This window comes from Lissotriton helveticus, chromosome 1_1, assembly GCF_964261635.1.
Source record: "Lissotriton helveticus chromosome 1_1, aLisHel1.1, whole genome shotgun sequence".
NCBI lineage: Eukaryota > Metazoa > Chordata > Amphibia > Caudata > Salamandridae > Lissotriton > Lissotriton helveticus.
This window is the reverse complement of record NC_136057.1, coordinates 1,079,413,395-1,079,438,929: the sequence shown is the minus strand read 5'-3', so window position 1 is coordinate 1,079,438,929 and position 25,535 is coordinate 1,079,413,395. Positions and strand designations below refer to the sequence as shown.

The following is a 25,535-nucleotide window of genomic DNA, read 5'->3' as shown; positions in this document are numbered from 1 at the left end:
GACATGAAATCAGATAGCTTTTGAGGAGTGTCTTTCATTGTAGCACAAATAATATAGTCATTAATGTATATCTTAATGTCTTTACTAATAGCTGAGCACCAGAAACTGCTAAAAATAAGATCAGACTTCCTTTCTCCAAAATGCCCCGGTACAGGAGCATCATGAGAACAAAAAGAACCTTGTTTCTTTATTAACAGTTTTGGGTGCAAATATGTCCTTTACCTTAAAGTAAGCCTTCTCAATCAGTTCACTGGTGAGGATCATCTTGAATACTTTGTTAAACTTCACAGTTTTTCAAGACTTCTTTCAACGCAATCAAAAATCATTCACATCAAAGGAATCTGCTCTGTGTACTGTCAGCATGTTTGAGACTTCTTGTGCTATTACTTTTCCGTCTTCATGTCGAACTAGAGTGCTTTTCTGTGCTTTGTCCAGGGCAGTAGGTGATAACATAATGACATCTAGCGAAGACTAACATCCACCTTGCATGTCTAGTGTATAAGCATTTCATAGATTTAATAAGGCTGAGATTTTTGTGATTGATCTGAACTGTTACTGGAAATGCAACCCCTTCTTAAAAATACTCAGAATAATGTCTGCATTGCCCAAATATTTCTATAATAGCCACAAGGTATTGATCACATATTGTTTAGTTCTCTGCGTATTTAAGGTGGTGCGAACACAAAATGCCACAGGATGTAAAGCATTTGGGGAAGAATCTCTCTATGATGAAATTGCTAATACATTCTTGATAAAAGTTAGTGTACACCAGGAACCTTTGTATTTTCTTAACAATTTTGTGTGGAGTGCAACTGAGTACTGCAAAACCACCTGAGATTCATACTTAAGTTGTCTGAAATAAAGAATCCAGGAAAAGGAACAACATTTAAAAACACTTGTTTCTATTTTTGTATACAGGGAATATTTACAAAGCTGTTGTAACGGTTCCCTGATGACGCTCTTGCACATTTTTGGATAGTAATAGGACATCATCGAAAGAGATGAATATGGAGATCACGAAAACATTTTGGCATATGAACTAGATGTCAAAAGCTCACTAAGATATTACGTAGATCAAATGGTATTACTAAATATTCATACTGACACTATGTTATATCAAAGGCTGCTTTTCACTCATCTCCAGCCCTTATTCTTAACGCATTATAGGCCTCCTTACTGTCATGGTTGGTAAAGAGCCTTACCGACTGATCCAGTAGGAAATAGACTGAGATTAAAGGTAAGGGGTATTGATTTCAAATTCAATTTCCTATTACCAATTCAGGGACAAAGATCACCTGGTTCCTTGGTTACAAAACAGGTGGGAGCCACAGCTGGTAACATAGAGTAGCTAAGTAAAACATTCCTGAAAGAAATTTGAGAGTTAAGTGATTTTATTGAGAAAATATATATTTAAGTTCCACCACAATAATATATATAAATAATGTTTTAATAATATAATTGTTATATTTCTTGTTGACTGTCATATTTATTCTATGCTTGCTACATGTCCTTCTCATTATTGGACACTATTTACTTTATTATTGTGTCATAAATTATATGTATGATAAGGATTCTGAAATTATTATTTCTTTCATACATATTAAATATGTTATGTTGGACAATATATAATCTTGTATGTATTATATAACATGCTTTTATAACAAAGAAATGTATGTTTCTATAATCTTTGAATAGCTCTGAAGAAGTGGCATTCATTACAACACATCTGCTATTCCTATGAGAAGAATAATGTTGAAAATAAAATCAGTCATTACTTTATTTGGAATTTAAGGTGCCATTAAAAATGTGTAACTTTGTACTAGGATCTGGTTCTGCTTGAGAAGGATTATTAGTGCCAGGACTGGTAGACATTATGGTTGGAGAAGCAACTCCAGACCATACTCCGGAGGGTAATTGATAAGGTATGTTCCATAAATAGTATTGCTCATTGAGCACTGTTTTTAGATCTTAAATAGCAGCTATAACCTGAACCATAGCTTATAAAGGGTTCGGAACAGAACTCATGTCTCAGTTGGCATAAAAAAATACTAGGAACTAGAACGAAAATGCATTATTAGCTGAATCTGATGACAAGGGCCAGCTTCAGTACTGGTGGCGCCCAGTTCAACAATGTTGGATGGTGCCCCCAATGAACTCCTTTGCTACTGATTCCCTACCACTCTTTAACAGGGATCCTTAAGTCACCATAACCACACTCTCTCTCACATGCATTTATTTTGTTTTATAGCACCACTCATGCCAGTGTAGGATGCCCGAGCACTTTAGATCACAAACGCACATTACACAGAGACAAGAATAATATGTGTGTGAATCAGTGCATAGTAAATGTTACACAAGACAGAGGACTACAAAGTGTAGGAGTCACATGTCATCCATTCTGGTAGGCAGTATAGTTTGAGAGTGCTTGGTCTGGAGAAGCACAACGTCAGAAGTTAAAAAGTAACACCATAGTTAGGGGTTTTCTTTAATATTAAGAATTTAGTTCTACTCAAATTTACTCTTTTTGCGACATGAGGATAATGAAAGACCTGGTAAAAAAACATGATGTTCTAACCTATACCTTGCAGTCTGTGGAAAGCAAGATGGTGGCCTCTTGAGCACAGCTGTCTCTGTTCTCCCGTATGTCCAGCCAACTGATGTGAATGCTGTTTACCCAGCACGTATCGGCGGCGGGGGATGAGGAAGTAGCCCGGCAAAGCCTGGTAAAGGATTTACTTGTGGTGTACTATGCTTGGAAGCAGCTCGGCTTGCGAGTAACACACTGGGCAGCTGCGACTAATCTATATTGGACAAAAGGACGATGCCTCCGGCAAGGACGACGAGAGCAGTAAAGAGCTGCGGCGGTGCTTTATGACCAGAGAGTATCATCTGTAAACCTGTGCAGCCTGCAACTAAAATGGGTGCGGAGAAGAAGAACCGGGGCCTGCTTGGGATGGCGCCGGTGATGGAGTCTGGGACGGCAGGAAAGGCAGGATCCTGGGTAAACCTATTTTAAAAGCCCACACAAACTGTGGCCATTAGAGTGGTTGTATCTCCTAAGAGCACTTGTGAAGCTTTAGCGACCTTGACCCTCGAGCAGACCGGAGAATGCTGAGAAGGTTCTCCAGGAGGGGGAAATTGAGCAAAGAATGACGCTAGGGGGCTCTGAGGAGCAAACAGAACTCTCTCAAATTCGAGGTACAATGTTAAATATAGTAACCGTGGGAGATGTCTATGTTTTAGTGAAAAAGGAGGAGGTATCCCTAGCCGCGATGGCAAAATTAATCGCTATGGGTCGATGCAAGAGGATAATGCCAATTTCATGTTCAGCCTAGCCCCACTGGTGCAAGTGTTAAGGTTGTTGGGATATTGCCTTGGTGGACACGTTTTTTTCATTATCAGACCATTCTGATTGGTCAGATGATGAGAGCCATGAGAGAGACAGTGTATTAAGTGATGTAAGCAGTCAAGATGAAAATCAAGTACATATCGCCACAGTCAGAAGGAAGGAGGCAATCCAACAGTAGAAGCCTAAGATAGAATCAAAGGAACTTCTTTGAGACTGTTCGGCCTCGCCATCCTTAGAAGGTGGTCAGGAAGGTGTGAGTGTGGTGACTGAGTGTGGTGACTCAGCATTCGGAAGCAGTTTCACTGGAGGCTATATTCCAGAGTAGAATGACAAATAGGGAAAAGACCCGCACGGAGAGTTGTAGAACTCAATCAGATAGTCGGAAGATGCTATCCGAAGGGTTGCTAAAACATGTACGGAATTCGCAACAAGAATGGGGGGAAGTTGAAGAAAGGGTTGTGACTCTGCAGAGTGGGGCACTGATTCCTAAAAAGGTAACAGACTCTGGAAGCCCAAATGCCAGATACCCAATGGAAATTGGAGGATTTTGACAATAGGCTAAGACAAAATAACCCGAGGAGATTCCAGAGGGGCAAGAAGGTGATGATGCTCGTAAATATGTGGTTGGCCTTTTTAAATGAGCCTTTACAGAGCTGGCAAGCTGGGATTGGGATCAGGAGGTGCCACAGGCCCATAGGTTTCTCTTTAAACAGAATGCATGGTTGTCTCAGGAAGAGACTAAACCTAGTGTGATATTGATTTATGTGGGAAATTTGTGATTGCATCAGGCAATCTCAGATCTGGCTCACCCAGATCAGAACCACACAGGTGGGCTGCACATTTTTTGTCAGGCCTGATGTTTGCCATTTTACAGTTCAGCGTCGCTAGCGGTTGCATCAGATAATGCAGCCCTTTCAGTCAGCGCCTGGTGCCGGCCCCGTCTGATGACACGTCATGATAATTCACTACAGCTCCACTTCCACTAACCTCTATCTGTTGAATATGAAAACGGACAAATGCTCAACAAAACTGGGTGAAGAAAGGAAAGCAACTATTCTTGTGACCTCTCTCTTGGTGTATATCGATTGACTTGCAACAGTGGTACTCAGTAATTTTCCAAACTACAACAAAAGGAATATATTTACAACACATATACAATACGCATCGGAGGTTACATATAACAAGTCTTGCCAACTTCTGTTCAGAAATAGCTGCAGACCTCAACAAATTCTTCCACAGAAGCCAGAATTGATAGGATATTATCATCATATGCAATCACAGGAGGCAAATAGCAGGAATGTGACTGAAACTCGTAAGGAAGCAGGATAAGCAACGGCAAAAAAATTATAGAAAGAAGAGGGAGAACAACTCCTCAAGCTGCTCACTATATGAGTGATACACTGGTGGAAAACAAAATAAACAATGAAGGCGAGGAAATAGAGATTGGTTGAGGGTACTGAACGAATGCACAGCATCCTCTGACACACAAAGTTGCTGGACACAAGTTTGAATGCAGCATTTGAATAAAAGGACATGCTTCACTTGACACTAGGGAAGCTTTTCCTCCCTGACCAAATGTCCATCCACACCCTGCACCGCAGGCCTTACTAGCCAGTTGTCAAAAGTCAGAAGAAAAAATAAATGATTTGGAAGTAACGTAATTTGAGCTTTGTTTTAGCAGTAAGGTAAGACTTCCCTAATCCTGACAAGGCACAGATGGGTCATGAATGGACAAGAGCTCTCCAGGAGTTTTTTTTTTTAATCTTTAATCAGATTGGATATTAAAGTTGAGCCATGCTAGATCTGTATCAGAGCAGTTGGGTTCTCATCAGCATTGTGAGGAATGTGTGATGTTTCAAAATAAAGTGGAGCATCAACTTTGAGGGTGTGAGAAATTGAGTTGTTGCTTGAGTAGGGTGCTAACCCTGCTCAAGCAACAGCCACAATCCCTGTCTGGGTGAACCACAAAAGTCACCAAATTAACTGTGGAGAAGAACATAGCTCGAGCTGCCACAAAGTCAGGCTGACCGGCTATACACATGGGCATCTAAGCAAGCATGTTAGGCCGGGTCTTCTTGGAGCAGTTTACGGCCAAATCATTTCTGTGTCCCAAGATTTCAATTTTGACTATCTAGGCACCTTTAACACAACAACCAAGGGTTCACGACTATTGGGGCAACACTTGGGGGGTTAGGACTCACTCAGATCCTGGTTCAGATGTGGCTTGAAGAGGGTCGGAGCCTTTTCTGTCCCTGAGGCTCTGCTCAGGTGGTCAATAAACTATCCCTTGGAGTCACTCTGTTAGCCCTGGGTTCAGCAGTAGAGCAGGGCTCAAACAGCAGGGCAGGCCTCTGAGTGTTCAAGGCAAGCAAGCTCCAGGCAGCCAAGCAGTCCTTCTAGGTGCAGCAAAGCAGTCTTGTGGAGTACATTTCAGGCCACAGCAGCAGGTCTTGTGGAGTACATTTCAGGCCACAGCAGCAGGTAGTCATCTGGGAGTCCTTCCACAGGTCCAGAAAGTGTACTTGCCTCTGCCTTCTTTGAAGTAGGAGAAGTTTCTAGAGAATTCCCTTTGGAGTGCTTGAAATTTCCCGCTTCCCCTGCCGTAGCTCCAAGCTAGCTGCATGAACAAAGCAGGGGTGACCAGTCCTTTGTGGGAAGTCAGAGCCCAGCCTAACCTGCCTGTTGTGGCCCATACAGGCGCACAGAATCCCTCTATTGTGTGACTGTCTGAGTCCTAGTACAACTGCACCCAGTCATGTGACCCAGGAACAGACTGCAGGCACCCAATAGTTATGACAGGATAATAGCAATTTTATTAAAGTGGCATTATCAAAATTGTAACTTACAACAGGTTTTTTAATTACAATTTACCGGACACTGAACCTCAAATGTTTACCTGTTCCCAATCAAAAGTTAACACGTATTGAATGTAATACGGTACCCCAATGTTATCTTTTGAGTGAGGTAGGCCTCACAGTAGTGAAAAAACGTATGTGTACAACTTTTTATATGCACTACACACTGGACTATGGACAACCTAAGGCCTATCGTTGGTGACTTGTATCCAATAAAACTGGAGTGTGAGGCTTAGCAAGAGGGTTGTATTGCCAAGCTGAATTGGACGTTTAAAACAGTATGCAGGCTGTAATGACAGACTTGGGACATGTTTTAAGGGGCTATTGAAGTGGGTGGCCCAATATGTTCTGCAGGCCCACTAGCAGTCATTTCGTTTATGGGCCCTAGGCACATGTAGTGCACTGTGCTAGCGACTTAAAAGTAAATTAAATATGCCAATTAGATGTTAGCCAATGTTACCTTGTTTTAGGGAGTGGGCCCAAGCATTTTAGCTCTGGGTAGCAGTGGTAAAGTAAACAGAGTCAGAATTGAGGGGTGAAGGCAAAACATTGTGGAGCGACCCTGCAGAATGAGTCATGTACAGCCGAGAGACTATGCAACTTGTAGTCCATGGATAAGAGCGCTAAGTTGGTTTGACTTTTAGGTCATCTGTCAATAGTGGTCCCTAAACCTTTTCAGTACACCTCAATGAATGGCCTCCAGTGACTCAAAACCGGTGTCAGGAAAGGTGGGCATTTGCGGTTATCATTACCTCTGCCTACTTGTTGGTAAAGATTCAGATGCTCCACATCTACAGACCTTTTGTCCAGCACGGCTCCAGAAATTTTCTAAAAACCATCACCTTAACCCAGGGAGCTATTCACAATTTACTCATCAGTGGGCCCATAACCCTGCAAGTCACTCATAAACACATTTACTCGGCTCCGAGGATTCAGTGAAGACCAAAGGAGAGCTGCTGAAATATAGCGGAGTGTCTAAAACTAAAATTGCATACATTATTTACATCTGCAGTTTAATTTTAATACCATGGTTTTGATTTAAAGAAAACATTTAAAACACCCCACCATTATTTGTCAATGGTTCTGCTAGTAAACGTTAACTAAAGGATAACAAGACCTGCTTAATTCTCTATTTATAAAAATGTTATTTAGAGATTAAATCTCCTAGCATCACCTCTGTTTTATTTAAAGGGGAAAAATTCAGTTATGCATTAATAACCTGAAAGAAAAGTTTAAAATTCAAAACATTCATTTATTAGCATGAAAGTTCAGAAAATAAGAAAAGGCTAATATTACCAAAATGTAGAAACGCAGACATCAGCGTAAGACAGAATAGTTCCCAAAGAGCACCTCTCTATCTCTCTCGATGTTTCCCTCACATACGACTCCACACCCATTCAAAAGTTAAAGTTGAGAAAAATTTCAAAGTTCCTGCGCCAAAGGAAAATTGCGCAGTCCCACAGCATCTCGGGGTGCAAAGATTAGATCAAAAAGCAAGCTAATTTCGTTGTCCCAATTGTCATCTTTTATACCCTTTTTTACTAACTTATCTATCTAAAATTCATAACTTTAGGGTCCTGAAGTGTCCGTGATTGGTCAATTAAGGGGTGGATGAGCATCACCCCATCGCCTTACTGTTCAATTTCCACAGAGTCATTGTTATAATTGAGAAAATAGTAAGCCCATTGTTCATGTCATGCTTCTTCCGTTGTGTCCTTTAATTCGTTATTCGATGCCCTATTCCCACGTTCAAGATGCTGACATTCGATAAAGTTGCCATCTGTTCCAAGTGGCAGGCGACACTGTCCTTGACCCATTCTACACAGGCACATGCTACTCGCTCTTCTTCTTAGTGCATGCGCGCTTAGATCGCCACCTCAGAGTCACAGTCAGTTTCCATTTTCTTTGGCCACATAGGCCTCAATTTAGGAACTAGTATAGAAACAAACACAAATAAACGTTCATTTGAGAAATAAAACCCTTCTGTCTACCTCCCCCATTCTAATAGTATCCCAGTTAGTATTTACCTAGCTTTAAGCAACACATATGCGTAATTTTTCTGAACAATCTTCCTGATTTATGCTACAAATAAAAAGACAATAAGCACATTCATGCAGCTTCCGGTTAATTTACGACAAATGCGTACTTTTTATGACGAGATGCATAACAAATTAGTAAATTACTCTTGGCCATTACATGCAATTTAGTATCCCACGTGTATTTGGGTAGGTGCATTCTATTCTATGTTGGTTAATTTCAAAACCACACGATTAATACATGTTGCTGTAATGGAGAATTGACTTAACAAGGGGTATACAAAAATGTTTGTTTCCACCTTGCTCCATCACCTTCGCACATGTTTCTGTGAGTGCTTGGTCACATCATGCAGCCCTACTATATCTTATGCCACCAGCCACCTCCTGCTGTTTAAAAAACATCAAAAAAGAACTGCAGAATACTACTAATTTGTTTGTCTAGTCCAATAAGCAAAGCTGTGCTGTCAATGCAGTAGGAAAGGTTGTAAGATGGCATGCATGTCAAGGCAATTCCTAGGACATTGAAGCAGGTGTTGTAAATGCATTGGAATGTGAAAGAGATCACTCAATCCTAAATGGGGAAGAGGAGTTGGCCTAACGGCTAGGGTGGCCAACCTCGAATCTGGGGAACTAGGTTTGAGTGTCAGCAAGGAAGCTGAACATCCTGTGATTTTGGGCAAATCAATTAATCTCCTCGTGCCTAATGAAAATGAATGTGACTTCATGTAATGCAACTGGTGCTATGTAAAGCGCTCTGATACCCGATTCGGGTCAAGTTCGCACTATATAAAACTATAAAATTCTGTTAAAAAAAAGTCTTAAATGGGAATGGTTCTCTGTCATGTTAAAGATCCAAAATGCATGTAAGCCTTACGTAATACCCCATGATACAGAGAATGGGACCAATAGCTGGTATCTGTACTAAAGCTAAAAGGTGAAACAAGACTTTGAATGATGTGGTCGCATCTGTTAAGGACACAAAGCATATTCTAACATCAGAGCTCACTGCTGAACTTGCTTTGATAGAGGATCAAGAAAGGAACCTGGAGAGAAATATGAATACTTTGGGGGTCACAGAGAGGTCTGAAACTTATACTATAGTGATTGTATTAAACACTTTATCACAATACACCCCAGGTATGCTTTTGGATTGCTTCTAATGGTGCAGAACATTTGTGCTATGAATATAAAATGTGTTCCAAGGCACCACCCATCACTCACCATTACACACATTGTATACCCTTTTGAAAGCAGGAGGGTGAGAGCACTATAGATGCACTATAGAGTATGAAGGCACATAACTAAGTACACTTATAGTTTATTACTAGTAGATCAACCCCGTCAACTAAAGAGGCAATTTTGAGATCTAAATGCAGAATTGTGTAATAAGCAAGTGCAACATGCCCTATTGCCCTGTAACAATGGCCAAGTCGTTTGCTTTGGCAAGCTTAGTGCACTATGCACTGTATTAGAGACAAAAAATTCATGTTTGGCTACCTGTATGCCATCAACTTCCCCCAAACCCATGCCTTTCTATCCACTCTAGTCAAATCATTTTTCATGCTTGGAGTCTTCCATTGCTTACAAAGGAATGGAAGCTTGAATTAAACACTTTCTGAACTTGTCCTATCTGTTGGCCAAAGAGAAGGAACTGAAGTGAAATCTGAGCAGTGGGTTGGCCATGCTGTGGCATGTTCTGCCTTGCTATGAAGATAATAGTAATGCCACATTCTGGGTTATTTTCAAACTGTTACGGTTTTATGTCATGCTTGAATTTTGATACAAACCATACAAAAGTAAAGATTACAAGTGTATCCCAATAAAAATGTTAAAACACCCATAAAGTAACTATGAAAGCTGTAGGTTATAGTTTAGGTAATGTTATGCAGGCCATTCTTGTGGACCAAAAGAGTAAAGTTGGTCAAACTGAGAAATACAGGTAAGCTTAGAGTAATATCATTGTCAATCCTCAGAAACAGTTGTCATTATTCATTGCTGTCTTTCGAATATTAGGTTTGCATACAACACTCTCAAAAATAGCTGATCTATTTACTTTTCTGTTTACAGAGCCACCTCGTAGAAACATCCCATATGGAAAGCAATTGAACAAAAACATTTCCACAAAAGATGTGGATTCACAAATCAAAGAAGTATACAGGAGAAGCAGTTTAGGTGATCTGTTCTCCCCAGCCAGGAATGGTAAGTTAATACTGATGATTTTTTTTATAGCTGGTATTTTATGTTAAGCATATGATTGTTTTAAGGGCTATTGAAATAGGAATGACTCAAAGCAAGCTGTAAAGGATTCAAATTAGTGTAAGTATATCTCAACAGGATTGCATGTGATGTTTGTAGAATATATATGTCCGAAAGAGGGAAAAAACAGTATTGTTTTAGTACCAGAGATTATTTTCATCAGTATTAAGCAAGGAGAGCAGGAAAGACGAAAACATAAAAATGTAATATTCAGACCAGTAAATGCATTTTAGTGTATGTGCTCAGCCTCTCGCGTGTTCTTTTTTTTCCTTCCTGCTAAGAAATCCTATATCCACTGGCCTTTCTGAAAATGTCCTCGAAATCTCAAACATATAGTCCTCACAGCCACCTCGGAGGATGCAATTACAAATACCATAACCTAATATTGGGCAAGCTTTAAACCGATCTCCTCTATTCTCTTCAACTTGTTCTTCATTTTGAAAAACTTATATACAATACACCCTATGGAAGAAAACTGATCACCATGATATTCCAAACACATTGATGCGTTGAGGATTAACTATATGATAATTGAAAGGTTGTGTGTCGGATTTCTATCAATCTCCTCATTGTAACGACCCTCATTGACCCCTTGAAGGCCATTAAGGCTCTACCCCCATTAGTGGTGTTAAAACCCAACCTTCCTATACTAACTCAACAGACAGGTACAATTACCTTCTTGAATGCCTCCATCTCTGCCCTCATCCATCACCAACATGCTTCATGCAGCTTCCCCCGAGCATTGCAGCAGAGAATGTGTTAACAAAAGTTAGACTCGCCTTTTGGCAAATGGAACAACTCTGCACTCAGAATAATTTCAATGTGACTGTTACTAAAGACTCTAGTAATTGCTGTCTGGGCAGCAGTTACTGCTCCACTGTACAGCCTTGCACTGCAAACTAACTTCATTATCCACAATGCAACACCATAGTTCGTATTCCATAAAGAGTCCACGGATCTTTTTGCTTATCCTCTAGAGAGATTTACCATGACAGCCCCAGTAGAGGCTCCTTCAACTGACCAATCTAATACTCTCATGACAACTTCCCACAGTGAACTCTAGGACAGTACATTTAAGCTCGATCACCTATGTGAACTGATTAACAGTATCCAGAACCCATTCTTCAGCTCTCTTACTCATAAGCACTTTACTTATGAAATCTATTCACAAACTTTCCCTTTAGCCAACACACCAAGCAGCATGACTTTGAGATAAGGCATTATCCCTATAGACCATCATGCGCTCCACCCACAACCAACTTCTCAGGGTTCTCTAACTCTGTTACCCATCACATTTGCACAATTTCCAGAACTAGACACCCTAAACACAATCTTAGAGCAGCTTGCCCAAAATGTCTTCTGTCAATCTGACCTTTCTAACCCCAGGCTTCCTAATCTGTGAAACACATTAAAGGTGCACGCCTGTAATCTCTAAACTTGGTTCATCATTTTCTCTCATCCAAGACTACGATCTTGAGTCTCTCGTATTCACTAAAACTTGATATAGCTCCTCTATCAAATGATTATGTGCTCTAATTGTACAATCCTAATACAGAATTCTGTACTCAGCAAAATGCCCTTATCTACATAGATTCCATCACATACAAGCATTTTTACATATATTACCAACGTAATCTAATCCTGAGAGTTTAGCATCCTCTACCAACCACCTGTAAATAGATATATCTTCAAAGAGGATTTCATCGAAAAATTACTAACCAACACTTCTCTTTTTGCAAATAGATTTTCAAGGGAGTTTTCAAGCTCCACTGGGAAAAGGAGAAAGGCATCTTCACATGCCTTCTCACATCCTTTGTACAGAACTATTATTTATTACAACCATGCTCCTCGCCCACAAGAAATAAAGAGACCACACTTGACCTGATTATTTCCAAGATCACTTACTAATCTCCAAATCTATAACACTTGTTTGTCACACCACATCCATATGCCATTTACAGTCTTGATACAACATGATTTTGCGATGCTAAACCAGAAGTTGTAATTGGAATCTCCAGTGAACGCGCATGCATGGACATCCTGGTTTTAAGTTTCATGGTCCACTCTTTGAAGCTTGCGCATGCACTTAATGATGACCCATACACTGTACTACAGTAATTTAGCAGGATAGCTAGCAACATACTTCCATCACCAGTAAATTTCAAAGATCTGATGATTTGCAATGTGGTTGAATAATGACCTAAAAAATATTTGAAGACCATATGGGCATCATGGAAGAGATGGAGAAAATATCTTAATTAGCTATATCCTTCTGCAAAAATGAAATAAAAAGCCATGCATACAACACTCTGCCATGCAAAATCTTCCTTCATGAAAGCATTGTTTTGATGGTGTAAGAAATTATTCCAGATGCTCCAGAGCCCATCAACTGAGTCCCGTCAACCAACCCTTATAGAATTAAAATTCAGTAATAGAAGTTCACTTCTACAATAAGATCTCTTAAATCAGAGGTCATCTAGCCTGGCATAATTATTTTTTTTGAATGCAAAACAATCATCCTCCAAAAAAGAATGCTTTAATCTCAATCACTAATGATGCAACAGAAAAAAATAATTCGTAATGCTAAACCACCCACTTTATCAAATAATCCCTTCCCCCGGCTTTGCCGAAGACCATGCCAGAGGCCTTTGCTTCTATTGCTACAGTTATCACTCCAGTATGGTTCCCTGCATAAATTCAAGTATACTGACCCTGAAATGTTAAATAGCTATATGTCAATCTTAGGTCTTCCATTCTTCAATAAGGGCTTCATGTAAAAAATAAAAAAATATATGTGATTTCAAACTGCGGTAATCACAAAAAACATGGTTTGCAGCAGTAACACAAAATATTTTGTAAGGTACAATTCCCCTTAGATAAGCTAGAAGAGTCTTATTGACTTGTAAAAGGAGTTTTGCAGCCAATTGCAAATGGGAGTCGAAATGGGATGTATGAGTGGCTTGCAACCACAATGATGATTTGGAGTTATCTTGTTGTTCCTCCTATATTTATCTGATGTTCTTTGCCAAGATACCTACCGGTGAACGCGCGCTATACAAATACACGTTACGTTGTTTAAAGTAGTGGAGCAGAGAGTTTTGGAGAAGGGGCAGCCATCAATTTGAGATTTCAAAGCATGTAATCTTCAAATAGCTGAAGATTTCCTCAGAATCACTTTTTCACAGGAAATGACAGAGTGAAATTATCCAATTCTGCCATTCATTTCTAATTACTACAGTGTTCAGATGTTTAATTCAGTCCATGACAAATAATAGTCAAAGGCGGGTCAATAAAGTGATCTGAATCACTATAAGAACTGAGAATTCATATCAATATGGCAACTAAGTTTAATGTTTTCTACGATAATCTCAGTGTATTGGTTTCATCCCTACCACATATATGACTTGTATATCATTTTATTAAAAACTTGAAGTTGGTTAAGAATAACAAATAAGGAGCAGCCTGTCTGTTCACGATGCGTCAATTAAGAAGTCGAAAGAATACTCTGGTCCAAAGGTATGTGATTACTGGACTGGTGTTTTCAATGTCTTAGGGAAATGTTGTAATCAGTCACTTCTACCAGATAGAACGATTCTTATAAAAGGGTTGAAAGGTAAAAGTAATTCTTTGATTTTCTTGGCAATGACGGTATTCAAAATTATCTAGCAAGGTTGTGGAAAATCAATATGTCTCCCAAGTGCAGCGCGTGTCACAAGAACTATTCAGACCGAACTATCTGAAGAAGTGGTCATCCGCCAAACCTTTTGCCTTCTGCCCTCCTTTTATTTCCTTTCAAGTCCCTACTAAAGTGGCACAACATGTTCTCAGGGCCTTTAAATTAAATGCAACTAGTGGGCCTGCAACACTTATTATACCACCCACTTAAGTAGCCTTTTAAATATGTCCCCGGTCTGCCATTACAGTCTGTGTGCAGTTTTAAGTTGTCATTTTGACCTGGCAATATGAACCTCTTTTGGCAGTCCTAAAACTTCCTTTTTAAAACTTCTAAGTAACCCCTTGGCTAGGCTTTAATTAGCCCATCGGGCTATGCAGAAAGTGTATTTAAAAAGTTGCAAACACAAGGAGATGATGGATGGAGTGCTGAAACGTTTCAAACACTCACCCTAGTCACAGATCTGGGTTAAATCCATCATCATTCTTTAGCTCACTTTCCCACCTCAGTTCAGACCCAGCTATAAGCAAATCAGTCATGACCCTGTGCCTCATGGGAACAGTCCAGCCTGAACTGCCAAGCCAGGTCTTCCCTGAACCGTAAACAAGCATCCTTGGACCGGTTTCTGGGTAACTCCCTTCATCAGCCGGGCCAGCTTGAATCTAGTGGCAAAGTGAGCAAGGTATCCACGTCTGGGCATACCCTGCCAACTTAGGGCGAACAAAGCAAACACAAGGAGATGATGGACGGAGCGCTGAAACATTTCAGACACTCACCCCCAGTCACAGATCTGGGTTGAATCCATCATCATTCTTTAGCTCAATTCGCCACCTCAGTTCTTTTTGTGGAGTTGTCAGGGAGACAGTAGTCATTGGACGTAGTGAAACATCCCATTGAGGATTGCTTGTAGGCATATATTGAGTATCTGCCATATGGTGTAACTTGACATGTTTGATTGAAATAAATCAATTCTCCTTGCGACCAGGTAGCAGAGGTAAAATGACAGTACGGGTACCCTTCAATCCAAGGACTGGGACTGGTGCACTGTATGCAGGACGAAATTCTTTTTTGTTCTCTGCATTCTCTTGGGCTAGATCTCAAATTTTAGGAAGCCAGCCAGTAACTGGAATCAGCACTGCTGCATCCGTGGATGAGGGCAAACAATCTTTCGCAAGTGTGTCACAAGTCTTTTGTAGATCCTGTAACATAGCACAATGGTTATCTACATCAAACGTTGCGGGAGCCACCACAACGTCTAGACCATCAAGGTCTGGCACAAACATTGTAATGCCAAAGAGCAATTCGTATGGGGTCCACCCACCCAAAGATCTTCTAGGGAGATTATTAAGTGCACGTTGGACTCCATAAAGACGCGTCAGCCAGCCCCTGCCAGTACCTAATACTCTAGCTGTCAAAGATTGTTTTACGTCACGGTTCATCCGCTCCACAACAGAATTGCCCTAAGGCTGATATGAAGACGAGAATTACACCTGCACCCCCAGAGACTTCAGCGCACCACGGTAAGCCTTAGAGGCAAAAGCCGGTCCTTGTTATGAATGGAAGGTAACCCAGGCAAATGTCCCTACAGAGGCACGGAAATCTTTTATAACAGTTTGAGCGTCAGCACTGCATCACGGCAAAACCCAAAGGAACTTAGTGCAAGAAACCACTGCAACTAAAATATATTTTAAAGCATTTTCAGAAGTCAAAAGACCACAGTGATCAAGATAAATACAACCAAATGGATGATCTGAAATGAAGAGCGGAGTATGAGGTGGTTGTGAAACTGTAGAAGGTTTAATTTGTTGTCAAATGTCACAAGAAAGAAGTTATTCATGCACTTGCTGGTATAAGCCACGCCAGCAGAAATGTTGCTGTAAAAGCCACGTTGTCGCTGTAATGCCGGCATGGGCAGAAGCCACGCCTTCATGTGCAGCAATGCCTGCGGTCCTCGTTGGGAATCAGCCGATCCCCAACGGAAGGGATAGTTGCAAATGGAATTTGATCGGACGTCAAGTGATATGTGTAACGAGAAGGGAAACCTTGGGCAAACTGCGTTCCCTCCTTTGTTGCGGCAATAGCCGCCAGCATGTCATCAACAATTTCAGTCTTAGACCTTGTAATTGCTGCTACAGAGCAAGTGGCTACTGCATATTTGGCTGCCTTGTCAGCCAATGAATTACCAACGGTGTGTGCTCCCACGCGGTGATGTACTAATGTATGAATAACATGTGTAAGCGGCAAACGTTCCTTAAGAGCGGCCACTCAGATCCAAAGCATTTTATGCTTGATTGCGCTACCTTTAGAATCACAAAAATCATTTTGTGATGAGAAGAACAAGTTGTCATTGAAGGATTGTACAGAATAAAAGGAATCACACACTACAAGTGTAGGGACTTCAGGATCAGCAAGTTCTAGAGTCAAATCCAAAGCAAGTAACTCTGCTAATTGTGTTGTGCAATTCCCAATGGATTGTGTGTGCACCAAGGAAGACTTGAAATCCCCATCAACTATCGTGCCTGCCACAATTGCGCAGAACCAATGGCAAGCCTTGCAGAACCATCAGTGTAAATAATGCATTTGTACTGATCAAGAGGAAGCAATGACAATGGAGGAGGATAACTATATTCATATTGTAAAAATTCCTGTGTTTGCAAAGAAAGGGTCAAAGATAAAATTGACATCAGCCAACATCAATGAACTAGCCCATTGTATCCAACGGGGACGTAACGCCTTAGAATTTGGAACACTCGCCTTCATGACTGCTTCTAAAGCAGGCACTGGCGAAACCATGAAAAGCGTTCTTTAAGAATTGCCATCTGTACAGCGGTCAAATATTTTTCAGCAGAAGAAAAATACAACTCGGCTGGAGTATACAAATGCGATTTATAGCAATGGGAACTGTGTCCCCTTCATTGAAAGTCATGTAAGTAAACCCTAACACTCCTGGTACAATTCGTATGACCAAATGTATGGTACTATCTCTTGTTAACAAGAACTGGGTCGCAAGCAGATCAGACTGCAAAGACCCAAGTGATGCGGTATGTTCCAGAAGCCAACTGGAAGACGAAAAAGAGGGTTTAATAAATGCATAAAGCGGTTTGATACGCCAACCCCCTACCTTTGTTATTAAGTTCAACATAGGAAAAAGGCAGCGAAGAAAGCCATATGCGACTTAGCAAAATTGAATTTGTGACCCAAGTTAGCAAAGTGTGTGATAATGTGGTCCACACGCATAAGATGCAGATTTATTTCATCATCCAACAAGTAACTGTCATCGACGTACGAGAAGGCATCAGGGTCAATCTCATGTAAAATCGACACAATGCATGCAGCAAATACACCTGGGCTATTCTTCTATCCCATAGGCAATCTCTTATATCGTTCTGATTGCCTACGGTGCTGAATGCAGTTAAGTCACGGCTTTCTAGAGTCTAATTGTGACGTAAAAATCCATTGGAAATATCCAAAGTTGTTTTATATTTTTTTCAAACTATGTTGTTAACTAATGTAGAGCTATGTGTGTTCTGTACCACAAAGGCACGACCATGATTGTTTAAATGTCTGTTATTTAAAACTATACGATATGAACCGCCAGTTTCAATATCTGAAAAAAAGGAGTGTTCGTTGATGTAATACAGGGTTCAATCACACCCTGATATTCCAATTGGGTCAGAATTTCAGCCAAGGATGCTTTAGCATCATGTTTAATTGGATATTGAGGTTGGGGATGTGGTGTAAAATGCCTGATTGCGATATAATGCTGGAGCTGGGGCTACTGCCTACTCCGACGCATAAGCAATTTTAGCCTCCTCTGGCACATATTGCGAAAAACCTGGGAGACTAACATCCTACCCTTTAGAGGAAGCAAGGAGGGGGCCAATCAACATGCGCCAACAAAATATCATAAGAAGATGTGAGATTATCCCAAAAGACTTCCTTAATAGTGCATTAATATCACCTTCAATTTGGAGGCCTACTTCATAATGCCCATCAGGAGGGGCAACACGAGTGTCAGCTGTTTCCACAGTAATAAAAGTGTCAGTTGCTTTCGCCTCCCGACGCTGGTAGACTATGGTAACCTCCACTGCGCTGTCGAGGAGGGTTACTGCCCAACTCCTGTCGAGGAGGAGGATTCCCACCATCTAAGGCATACTTTGCAGTCAAAGCGGAAACTTTTTTCTTATGAAATGGGGCTCGATATTGAGGTGGTTCCTCCTGTTTGACTTTCACGTCAAACGGGCGCTACGGGTCATGTCTCGTCTGTGTAGACTCCCCTTGTCTGCGTTCCTGGTGCCCTCCTCTGCCAAATTGTTGATATGACAATTCCTGAAAGAAACCAGGAGAACGAGGATAAGGAACCTGAAACCTCTTGGGTGTTTTAATTTTAGAGCGGTCACGCAAATCATATCAACGTTCAGAGGGGTCAGGTGGAAGCAAACCAGCATGAGAACCAGGCATCTGCTGTTGCTGACACGCATTTTTATTCCAAGCCGAGTCAGGGCATGCAGTCAAATTCCAAAGCTATTGCTACCCAATGATGTATACACATCTGCAATAATAATCTTTACCGATCCACGTCCGCCACTGCCGCTAGGCATTGGCGTACCTGTAAGTACACTGCTTCACCTTTAATGTTGAGCAAAGGAGACACAATTGATGGAAGGAATGCTGAACAAATCAAAACGTTCATCCCAAGAAACAAGCATCCTAGGCCCGGTTTCGGGGTTTCACCCCTCATCAGCCAGGATTGCTTGAATCCAGTGGCACAGTGAGCCCGGGACCCACGTCTGGGCATACCTGGTGCACTAAGGGCACGAAAGCAAAAGACACACAATTGATGGACGGAATGCAGAGCAAATCAAAACATTCACCCCCAGTCAAGAGATCTGGGTAAATCCATCATTCTTTTGCTCACCATGCCACCCCAGTTTAGACCTGGCCATATGTAAATCAGCCTTGCACATGCGCCTCATAGGAACAGTCCAGCCTGAACTGCCAAGCCAGGTCCTCCCTGGACCAGAAACAAGCATCCAAGGACCGGTTTTGGGGTTTCACCCCTCATCAGCCAGGATAGCTTGAATCCAGTGGCACAGTGAGCCCGAGATCTACGTCTGGGCATACCCAGCACACTTAGAGCGAGAAAGCAAAAGAGACACAATTGATGGATGGGCGGAATGCAGAAAAAATCAAAACATTCACCCCAGTCAAGAGATCTGGCTTAAATCCATCATTCTTTTGCTCACCACGCCACCCCTGGCCATATGCAAATCAGCCTTGGCCCTGTGCCTCATGGGAACAGTCCAGCTCAACCGGCGTGCTCTCCATGCCACTGGAGTCTAGCTATCCTGGCTGATGCGGGGTGTTAAACAGAAACTGGTCCCAGGATGCTTGTTTCCGGTTCAGAGAAGACCTGGCTTGGCAGTTCGGGCAGGACGGTGCCCATGAGGCACAGGGTCAAGACTGATTTGCATATAGCTGGGCCTGAACTGAGGTGGCGAAGTGAGCTAAAGAATGATGATGATTCAACTTCGATCTGTGACTGGGGGTGGGTGTCTGAAAAGTTTCAGTGTTCCGTCCATCATCTCCTTGTGTTTGCTTTGTTCGCCCTAAGTTGGCAGGGTATGCCCAGATGTGCGTCCCTTGCTCACTTTGCCACAAGATTCAAGCTAGCCTGGCTGATGAAGGGTGCTATCCAGAAACCGGTCCCATTTTGCTTGTTTCCGGTTCAGAAAAGACCTGGCTTGGCAGTCGGGCTGGACAGGTCGCATGAAACACAGGGTCAAGACTGATTTGCATATAGCTGGGTCTGAACTGAGGTGGAGAAGTGAGCTAAAGAATGATGATTGAGTCAACCCAGATCTGTGACTGGTGGTGAGTGTCTGAAAAGTTTCAGCGCTCTGTCCATCATCTCCTTATTTATGCTTTATTTAAAATGTTGAACATGTACTTTTAACTTTTCACAAGTCCCGGTTGTGAAAAACTCTTAACTTTGTTATTTACTACTGAAAGCCCTACCTCTCCCTAGGATAACTTTTGGTTAACTTTTTACATTTAATTGGTGATATATATATATTTTGCTTGGAAACAGGTAGAAATGTCATGTTTTGATTATTTAAAATCCTCTTTAAAGGTAAAGTTGAAATTTAAGTCACAATTCTGAAAACTGCCACTTCTAGAAAGTTTGTACTTTAAATCTATTCTTCCCAGACAGTGTCACAATGGGTTAATGGGTTTTAGCAGGATGGGCACTTCTGACAGTATGGGCGGGGGTTTAGTTATCACCTAACACGCTTGCACTTCAATAGAGGCTGCCTCATACACTCAACAAGAACTTCACACTAGCCTTTTGTCACCCCAGACATGGGCCTGGGGAGGGGAAGGAAGGACATTCCAGAAGAAGATGTGGATGGATATCTTGAAGTTTCTCTCACTTCAAAAATGGCAACAGGTACACATATTAAACCCTGAGACCCACTCTTCAGAATACTCCTAGACTCTACAAAAAGGACTTCCCTGCTGCCTCAGGCTGCCCCCCTCCCTGAGCCTCCATGAACCCTAGGGACCTAATTCATCAGGGCCTGAGGTGGTTGACCCAGTGCCCACCCGTGGCACCCACAAACTACTAGTTGGGGCCATAGTGTGGGAGCCCCAGGGCACCCGCTGCCCCAGCCAGCTCCTCACATATGACATTGCTCCCGCCCAGGGGAGCAGCTGTTTATGATTGCTTACTCTGGGCGGGAGCAATATCAGTTTCCTTGCCCGCAGGAGTGCAGGCTGAGAAACAGAAGTCTGCTCCCACCCAGCAGGAGTATTTTTAACCCCCCCCCCCTCCCAGCTAGGAGCAGACATGCTTTCCCTGCTCACACTGCTACAGGTAGGGAAGGCATTTGTGCGCGCGCTATGCAGAAACAAACGTATTTCCCTGCCTGCAGTGAGGCGGGCATGGAAACTATTGTGTCCTTGGAGTCCCATGGGACTGCAAAAATACAGCAAATTTACTATTTTTTTTGGGCCCGGGGTGGATCCCTTTGGGACACCCCCTAAAAGGACTAGGTGTATCCCTACCCTGCCTCCTTATATTTAGTTTGTTAAAACATTTTCAGGACAGAGGATTATGACCCAGAGTCCTGTAATGGCTGGTAGCAACATTTTACTTCATGTTGCTGGAAGCCAACCGGAGTGCTCGCTCCTGCGGGAACATGTCTCCTGTAGGATCAAATTGACTCAAGGGAGGAAAAAAAGCTCCTTGGGCTAATCAGAATGCTCCATTTAAAAAAGAATGGGTGTGAGGGGCTCCCACAAAAGTCCCTCAAACCCAACCATCCAGATATACACATACCTTAATTTCTAGCTTCCCGCCAGATTCCGTTCAGTAGTTTTTCCAGTAGCGCTATCTAAAATAGTCTTTTGAAAATGCATGGAGAAATTTGGTTTTGAGACCCCCACCTAATTTTTTTCAGTGATGTCATGGGTGATGTCACTGACCAGGTCATGAGTGATGTCATATGTGAGGTCATAAGCAGTTCATTGTGTGGGGGAGGGAAGTTATTGTTAGCTTAGCTAACTATAACAGCAAAAGACACACAGATGATGGACAGAATGCAGAGCAAATCAAATCAAACATTCAACCCTAGTCAATAGATCTGGGTTAAATCCATCCTTCTTTTGCTCACCATGCCATCCCAGTTTAGAACCAGCCATATGGAAATCAGTCTTGACCCTGTGTCGCATGGGAACAGTCCAGCCTGAACTGCCGAACCAGGTCCTCTCAGTTCTTTGTCCCCGCTCCAACCATGTGGATGCTTGGTCCTGAATCTGATGATGAGACAGGATTCTAGTTGTCTTAGTTTCAGCGTTCTGTCCCCTAATCTTACACTCCTGGGTACACTTGCTATTCCATAGAATCTCACCTGTTGCCAGTCGTATCCAGAGTGTGTTTCCAAAACTTTGGTCATGGCACAATTCATGTCCTTATTTTGTACTGCTCGAATGTGTTCAAGGATCCTTTTTTTCAATCATGTATATTTCATAGGTGGTTTCATGGATGGTAAATAATTTCCCTTTAAAATCAGCGTTTTCCTGAAAGTTTTTTCGTATCCGGCATGCTTTGCATTTGTCACATTGCATGAATCCTGTTTGTTGTTTAGTCAGCCATGATTTCGATTTGGGGTTCTCAAAGTGACTTCTCCAGTTGATCTATGAGGATGGGAGCTTTCGATAAGTTATGTTAGGTCTGTCTCCCAGCAGGTTCCCAGTGCCAGGATCCTTCTTTAGTGTGTTCCAATAATTATTTACTATACTGACAGTTTGTTGATTTTTCTCACTGAAATTCAGTATCATTCTAATTGCGGGAACTTCTTTGCCTGAGATTTGGCCTGACTTTTTGCTTATGAATGTTGGAGGACGAGTTATGGATTCCGTCCATGTTTTTTTTCCTTCTTTGATATCCGTTGGTTTATACCTCTATCTCAGTATTTATTTTTTGTTTATTTCATTCTGTTTTCCAATTATTTTCATCCAAACAGTTTCATTTCATCCTAACAAACTCTCCATAAGGGATGCTTTTCTTTAAAGAGTTTGGGTGAAAGCTGGATCTATGTAGTATGTGCTTTGTGGATGTCGTTTTGTGGTTTGTATATGGTTATTTTTTATGTAGACCGTTACGTCCAGTATTGTATTGATATTTTACTGGTATTGCATGTAAATTTGAGACCAACATCATTGGAATTTAATTTTTCAAAATATTCCATGAACTCGTCACTTGTTCCATTCCAAATCAGGAACAGTGCATCTATAAATCTCAGCTATACGGCTATTTTGTCAATGTGCTCCTCATGTTCCTCTCCCCATGCTATTTTATTTTCCCACCAGCCCATGGTAAGATTTGCATGCTCGTAGAGAAGGATACTCCCATGCCTGTACCGCAGATATGTGATAAAATCTGATGGTTAAAGAGGAAGATGTTATTATTGAGGCACAGTTCCATCATTCCCATAAGCATTTCTGAGTGTTTCAAAGTTTGCAATTTCTCTGTTGGAGAAAGTAATTCACTGATTTGAGTCCCACTAAATGATTGATGGATGTGTATAATGAAGTGACATTTATGGTCACTAATAGATATCAATCAATCAATCATAATCCTTTATTCGGTATTTGAGCAACACCATAAAAGTACAATTTATACAATTAAAAAATCATCAAAAATACATTTCATCAACTTCATATGACATTTACCGATTCAGATAAGAAGGGGAGAAGTTAACATAAGAAGGAAAAACACAAAACAATCAATCAGCACTGCCCTCTTGCGTTCCGGAGCCTTAAGGCCACCTTAATAAAGTTCATCACACAGGTCAACGTAAGGGGATCATTTGCCTTTTGCAGGAATAGAAGAGCAACCTTAGCTTGTCTAAACTTGGCCTGTTTTAAAATACCTACTAAAAATCTGCGTCTTGGTAATACATACAATCTACATAATAATACAAAATGAAGGGTGTCCTGCGGAGACCGATTGTCGCAGCCGCAGGAACCCTTCTGCTCAACAGTTAAAGTAAAACCTGGCGGGTCGGCCATTAAGTGGTGTAAAAGGTTGAGCCTAAAACGGGTAATTAAAAATCTGTCCTGTGCGTTAGGCATGAGAGTGAGATAGGGTTCCATACCCTCCCCTGTTAGGACCAGGCTGACTGTGAATTTGCCTCCTTCCTGTGCTGCCCTGCGCACCACTGCCTTCTTCAAAAATAATCTCTTTACTCGGGATTTGTCTTGGGGAACAATCTCTGCTGGATTTATAAAGAGATCCTCACAGCCAATTTTTTCAAGCACATTTTTAACGTACATTAGCCATGGGATTCTCATTCCCTTATCCCTGCCCCGACAGTCACTAATGATTTGCCTGCTAAGGTCAGCCTCTGCATTCATCCAGATGTTAAGCCAGGCCATAATGGGTCTGACCTTAAACAGGTCTTCAACATAGGGCCTTCCCAGTTCCTCATGGGCAATCGAGGCCGGAGTACTTTTTCGGATTTGGAGGACCTTCCTGAGGTATTTGTTCTCCTCCACCTGGAGTTGCTGTGTGTTAACAAAACCCCACACTTCTGACCCATAGGTCACTTTGGAGCAGCATACGGAACTATACAGGTTCATGTCTTGCTCTGGTGACCACCTGCCCAGCCTCTGCCCGTAATTCATTATAGCCCCAGTTGTAGCCACTAATGTGGAACATCGCTCTAAAATTAATGATTTAAAATTTAAAAAGCCATCAAACAGCAGGCCAAGATAAGTGAAGCTTTGTACCTGTCCTATTATGTGTGCTCCTATCTTATAGGGGAACTTCTTGCATGGTTTATTGCCCGCTGACATAACAAAGGACTTGGATAGATTGGCCGATAGATCCAGGGTATCCATAAATCTAACAAACCCGTCTATCAGGCACTGAAGTCCCTTAGGGGTGCGAGCTAGCAATACCGCATCGTCCGCGTATAACAGTAGCGGAACTGGTTGGGTTCCTATTCTTGGGGAGTCCACTTTTAATGCGCTTAAGGCATGGTCTAAGTTGTTTATATATAGTGAAAACAGAAAGGGGGTCAGGATACATCCATGTCTAACCCCGCTATTGCTGGGAAAAGATTCTATGGTGCCCCCTTCTAAGTTAAACTGCACCTTAGCGGAAGTGTTCTGATGTAATGCTCTCATAATATTAACCAGACCCTGATCTACTCCTAATCTAGTCATCGGTGTCCATAACTTTTCTCTGTTTACATGGTCAAAAGCTGCGGTAAGATCCATGAACCCTAGATATACCGATTCATTACTGGCAATTGTATACTTTGCCACCAACAGATAAAGGTTCAGGCATTGGTCCGTAGTTGATCTCCCCGTTCTAAATCCGTACTGGACGTCGGTAATGATTCGGCTATCCTCCGCCCACTCAGTCAGGCGCAATAAGATCGCTCTGCCCAAATTTTTAGCCATCACATCTATCAGTGAGATAGGTCGATAGCACTGGGGGTTGTCCCTATTCCCCTTCTTATAGATTGGAACTATTGTTGCAGTCGATCATGAACACGGTAGGCCAGTTGCCACGGCCGTGTTTATTACCCTCGTGTGAATAGGAGCCCATAACTCCACATTACTGAGGAAAAGGTCCGGTGGTATACCATCTGGTCCCAGGGCTTTATTTCGTGATAGGCCCTGAACAGCCACTGTGATTTCCCCCAGAGAAAATTCTGTAGAGGATACCCACTGACCGTCCCCCCCTGTATTGAGGTTGTTCTCCTCTGAATGATTGTACAAGCCTTTAAAGTGTTCGTACCATTGTTCAGGTAATATTGTGGTGCCAACATGGTCTATTTATTGTCTTACAG

At 41.8% G+C, this 25,535-nt stretch overlaps 1 protein-coding gene across 1 annotated transcript in view; it reads left to right on the top strand.

Moving 5' to 3' along the window:
- Positions 1–25,535, top strand: part of LOC144821209 (protein NEDD1-like) — a 752,172-nt gene that overhangs the window by 523,854 nt on the left and 202,783 nt on the right. Inside the window, exon 11 of the mRNA XM_078677987.1 lies at positions 10,308–10,439. Coding sequence (XP_078534113.1) covers positions 10,308–10,439 — 132 coding nt within the window. The remainder of the gene's footprint in view (positions 1–10,307; positions 10,440–25,535) is intronic.